This window comes from Nematolebias whitei, chromosome 3, assembly GCF_014905685.2.
Source record: "Nematolebias whitei isolate Nwh7 chromosome 3, NemWhi1, whole genome shotgun sequence".
Classification (NCBI taxonomy): Eukaryota; Metazoa; Chordata; class Actinopteri; order Cyprinodontiformes; family Rivulidae; genus Nematolebias; species Nematolebias whitei.
This window is the reverse complement of record NC_056500.1, coordinates 44708029-44713880: the sequence shown is the minus strand read 5'-3', so window position 1 is coordinate 44713880 and position 5852 is coordinate 44708029. Positions and strand designations below refer to the sequence as shown.

General features: G+C 39.9%; 1 protein-coding gene across 1 annotated transcript in view; it reads left to right on the top strand.

Annotated features, from left to right (window-relative positions):
• The first annotated feature begins 1432 nt into the window (after nt 1–1432).
• Nucleotides 1433–5852, top strand: part of LOC119407533 (tumor protein p63-regulated gene 1-like protein) — a 102951-nt gene continuing 98531 nt past the window's right edge. The window contains exon 1 of the mRNA XM_037674355.1: nt 1433–1542. Within this exon, the coding sequence (XP_037530283.1) occupies nt 1433–1542 (110 nt within the window). The remainder of the gene's footprint in view (nt 1543–5852) is intronic.

Here is a 5852-nt window from a genome sequence, read left to right as displayed (position 1 = left end):
AAAATAAAATGTGAATCATGTCAGGACATGTCTCTTTAAGAAACAGAACATTGAGCTATGTGACCCGGGCGCTGATCGGATCAGTAACATTATTTGTTAGTGTTTGTAAAAGGGCCCTGTGATGGACTGGAGACCTGTCCAGGGTGTCCCCGTCTCTCGCACAGTGACTGCTGGACATGGGCGCCATTGACCCCTACGACCTGAAAAGGAAAAAGCAGGGAAAGATAATGGATAGATGGATGGATGGATGGATGGATGGATGGATGGATGGATGGATGGATGGATGGATTTATTATGTTTCTAAAAGTTACTGTTACACTAGTAACAGGGGGTTTGTTTGTCTCCACTATTTTTCAACTGGATGGCTTCCAAACGTTCTGTGTGTTCAAAAGTTCCTGGTGGCAAACTGAAACGCCAGTGGAAGATGCTGATGATTAAAGAGAAAAGCATAACTTCTGGACAAACTTTAAGATGGCCGTACCTAGGCAGAAGTTGCCGGCCACCTACGGCACAGTTATTAAGATGGAAGCTGCATTGGTCAGGTGGATTAATGATTACAGAAAAAAAACATCCCTTTGGATACCAAACACCAAAGGTGAAACAACTTTACTGTATGATCATCTTGCAGCAAGCCGGTGCTCATGTCCAGCAATCACTGTGCGAGGGGTGGGGGACACTCTGGATAGGTCGCAAGTCCATCATAGGAACACATAGAGACAAACGAGACAAACAACCATTCACTCTCTCACTCACACCAAGGGACAATTTAGAGTTACCAATCAGCCTAACATGCATGTTTTTGGTCTGTGGGAGGAAACCGGAGCACCTGGAGAAAACCCACGTATGCATGGAGAGAACATGTAAACTCCACCCAGAAAGGGCCCTGACTGGGATTTGAACCAGGGACCTGCTTGCTGAGAGGCAGCAGCTCTACCAGTTGCGCCACCGTGCTGCCCCAGCAAGAGACGGTTCGACAAATTTCAAAAACAGTTTTGATTAAAAATGTTTCTCTGCACAGAGAGGCTGCGTCCACTGACAGCAGGAGCGGAGGAGTTTGTTAACACGACGTTCAAAGATCTGATCACCGAGCCGGGGGTCTACAGGTCTGAACAAGTTATTAACGTGGACAAAACGAGCCTGTTATGGAATAGGATGTGTTAGAAGTTTAATCTTGCTGGAAGCCTGGTCTGACCTACTCTGACTCATAACCTGGTTCAGAACAGATCGCACGGTCTCAGCTGCTGGAATGCCAAGATGGCGGAGAGGAGGTAGACGCTATGCCGGAGTTTCTCCCAAAACTTTGTTGAAAAACGGCATCTTTAATGATTGTTGGTATTTTGTAGCAATGCCAAATAATCCCACGTCGAAAAGAAAGAGTGACATTCCTCCTTCTCTTACACCAACTAAATCCACCAACACTAAAAAAGGCAAAATGGAGCAAGAATCAGCAGTCGACATTGTGAAGGAGCTAAAGCTAGCTATCCACGAACAAGGATCTTCCATCGAAAAGTCCTTGGAAAAGTCTTTGGATGAACTCAGAAGGTCAGTTGAATTTCTTTCGGCTGACTTACAAGACATCAAAGGAACAATACAGAACATGGTGAAGAGAGTGGATACTGCAGAAGAGAAAATAAAATGTTAGAAAATAAAGTCCTTGGATTGTCACGCGACAAACGCCGTTGGAACCTACGCCTGCGTGGTTTGCACGAGGCAGAGGAGAAGACGTGCGGATGAAAGTAATCAAAATTTGGCAAAACATTGCTCCATGCTACAAAGAGAAGTTTGCTGAAGTGATTGACAGTGCACAGGCTTGGAAGAACAAAAGCAGCTATGGCTCATCGTCATACGCGGGATATTATAATCCAATTTTCCATGAGGCACTACCGGGATGCAATATGGAAGATGTCCAAAAAGGCTGAGTACCTGACACAGAGCAACCTACGTTTCATGGAGGATCTGACTCCGGAGGATCGTGAAAAAAGGAAGCGTCTGTGGCCCACCATCCAAAAGGCAAGGGAGGAGAAGAAGCTGGCCTACTTCGTCGGAGGGAGAGCCTTTGTGGAGAACAAAGAAATTTTCTAACTGGTGCTTTGAAAGGGAGAATACTCTATGATTATTCTAATCTAAGAGTACATCCCTGCTCTGACTTTTTTGTTTGTTTGTCTGTTCCTGTTGAACATTTCTACTTTAAAATTTATTTCAGTTAATGCTCGAGGCTTAAGAGACATTACTAAACGCAAGGCAGTTTTTCTTTATGCAAAACAGTTTGACTCAGACTTCTGCTTGGTTCAAGAATCACACTCTGCTGAAGAAGATTACAACTTCTGGAAATCACCTGTGGATGTCCCATGGAAACCATCACTCAGCTGGAACTTTAACCCTGAAGCACAAATTTAATGAGAAGATTATTTTCACTCAATCTGCCCCAAATGGATATTATATGTTGATAGTTTTTTGTTACTGCAACCAGTTTTATCTATTAGGTAATGTCTATGGTTACTCTAACACAAGAGAAAACAAAGAGTTATTCCAAACACTGAGTAATACTACTGAAAGTATCATGGAAAGGTTCACTGATGTTAAAGTAATACTGGGAGGGGATTTTAACTGCACAGTTAATGATGACATTGATAGATGGCCTGGTAGAAATAAAACTAACTGTTTTTTGACAGATTTTATTAATGAAAAAAGTCTTATTGATATTTGGAGAGTTACTAATCCAAACAATAAAGAGTTTACATGGACAGATAACGCTGGTTCTCTGCGATCTAGAATAGATTTTTGGTTAATCTCAGAATCTCTTGCTCAGGTAATTTGCATGACAGAAATTATGCCAACTCCCTTAACAGATCATAAAGCAATTGTACTAACTTTAAACTTATCACCTGATAATCAAACTCAAAGATACCCTGCATACTGGAAATTAAATATTTCTTTATTACAAAATGATTCTTTAAATGAAATAATTAGAAGAAAAATTTTAGAGCGTTTCAAAACTGCAGAAGATAAAGGGAAATATCAAAAACAATGGGAGCTTTTAAAATATGAACTAAGAAGATTGTTTATAGAAACAAGTGCTAAACAAAAAAAAAGAAAATAAATTACATGAAAATAATTAAATAGCCAATTTAATTTCTCTATCCTCCATATTGCCAGAACATTAATCTGAACTACAGCAAGCAGAGCTCCTAACTTTACAACTAAAACTTGATCAATTACATATCAGTAAAGCTAAAGGTGCGTTTGTACGCTCAAGAGCCAAGTGGTTGGAGGAGGGAGAGCAAAACTCTATTTCTTTAAATTAGAAAAACAGAGACAAAACAAAAATAGTATAAACAGACTCTCTTCAAATGGTAATATCATAGAAAATCCAAAAGAACTATCTAAACTTTGTGAGAATTTCTATAAAAACTATATACCTGAACTCAAAGTTTGTTTTCTCAGTCATCCAGGTATATAACAACAAAAAAGGTTGAATCATGTCATCTGGACTTCGTTTTTTTTTTTGTTAAAAAAGAAACATTTCGCCCCTCATCCAAGAGGCTTCGTCAGTCTGAGGCCTAGCCATCTGGTATTACCCAGAAGCCACCCTGACTCTTGTGTTTCAAGCCTGCCTCAGATACCCCTGAAGTCTGGCCTTTTCACTAATGGTTTCAAAAACATAAAGTTTGTTATATACCTGAACTATTTCACCTACTCAAATTGATGATTTTTTAAGAATCTAGATAATATTAAGACAATCAGCGAATTCAAAAAATCTGTTTGTGACTCACCATTACACTTATAGAAATCTCAGATGCTATTAAAAAACTGAAACTAAATAAATCCCCAGGTATCGATGGGCTAACCTCTGAATTTTACAAATTATTCTCAGCTGAACTTGCTCCATTTTTGTTGAATGTGTTTATAGAAAGTATACATAAAGAACAACTACCGTCCACGCTACGTCGAGGCTTAATTACACTCATCCCAAAGACACAAAAAGATTTATTAGTTTTAGACAACTGGCGCCCCATCACATTGTTAAATAATGATTATAAAATATTAGCATTATGCTTAGCCAACAAATTGAAAAAAGTACATCATGATGTTATTGGGGAATCTCAAAATGGTCTTATGGCTGGAAGATACATAATTGATAATATAAGGCTTATTTTAGACTTATTAGACTACTCAGATTTAATATCAGAAAATAGTTTTATTCTCTTTCTTGACTTCCATAAAGCCTTTGACTCACTGGAACATGATTTTCTATTTAAAACTTTAGATCTATTTGGCTTTGGGGAGCACTTTAAGAAATCAATACGCACCCTCTACGCCTTTGGTAATAGTTCAATTAAACTAGCCCATGGGACCTCCGGTAGATTTAATGTTGAGCGTGGACAAGGTTGTCCAATTTCTCCATTTTTGTTCCTTCTTCCTATGGAAATTTTAGCACATTTCATAAAAAACAGTTTAAAGCTTAAAAGGTATTCAAATTGCTGGTAGAGAAATATATCTGAGCCAACTGGCAGATGACACAACTTTATTTCTTAAAGATTGCTCTCAAGTAAAGTGTGCTGTTGAGCTGCTTGGTGAATTTTCTTCAGCTTCTGGTCTCAATCTTAATTTATCTAAATGTGAGTTACTCCCTATTAAAACTTGTCATGACACAGAAATCTCAGGAATTCCAGTAAAACACAAAGTTAAATATCTTGGTATTTATATCATAAAAGAAGAGGACCAAAGATTAAGTGAAAACTGCAATCCCCTTGTTACTGTAATCCAAAAGAAAATCAATTTATGGGTCCAGAGAGAAGCACGGTGGCACATCTGGTAGAGCTGCTGCCTCTCAGCGAGCAGGTCCCTGGTTCAAACCCCGGTCCAGGGGCCTTTCTGGGTGGAGTTTGCATGTTCTCTCGTGCATGCGTGGGTTTTCTCCGTGTGCTCCGGTTTCCTCCCACAGACCAAAAACATGCATGTTAGGCTGATTGGTAACTCTAAATTGTCCCTAGGTGTGAGAGAGAGTGTGAATGGTTGTTTGTCTCGTTTGTCTCTATGTGTCCCTGTGATGAACTTGCGACCCGTCCAGGGTGTACCCCGCCCTCCGCACAGTGACTGCTGCACATGGGCACCAGCGACCCCCGTGACCCAAAATGGAATAAGCGGGTAAAGATAATGGATGGATGGATGGATGGATGGTCCAGAGAGATTTATCCATCTCCAGTCGTGTCTTACTCTCTAAAGCTGAAGGTCTTTCCAGTTTGGTGTATGCGACTTCTGCCCTTGAGGTTTCCAAGGATATCATTTCAAAAGTGGACAAAACTTAATTTGATTTTATTTGGAAGAAAAAATGTTCATCTAATCTGGAAAAATGTAATGGTAAATAATCTGTGCTCTGTATCCTGATGCATGCTCAATAATCCAGGTAGAAAAATCCAAAAAAGTTCAATCTGGTCCTCTGGACATTCAAAAAATTAAAAAAAAGCAAAACAACAAAAAAATGTAGAAACGTTTCGTCTCTCATCCAAGAGTCTTCCTCAGTCTGAGGTGCTGTATTCAGCTCAGTCTCTTAAATAGCACCTTCTCAGAGTGGATCAACCAGTTTTGCTGCTGACAACCAAAACCAGCTGATCACATGCTCAAGAAGGACCATCAGCCTAACAATGGATCATTAGCACACTGATGGCTGTTTACTGTTCACAGAGGGCTGAGTGATACTAGCAATCACAGCATTGTAAGAGGGGGACAGTTGAACCCGGAGGCCTCCACCCCTGTTTAATGATGGACGATTTCTTTTCACAAAGATGGCCTCCTTTACTCCTCTCTCAAACCATCGTTCCTCTCTGTCCAGGATGTGAACATCTTCATCC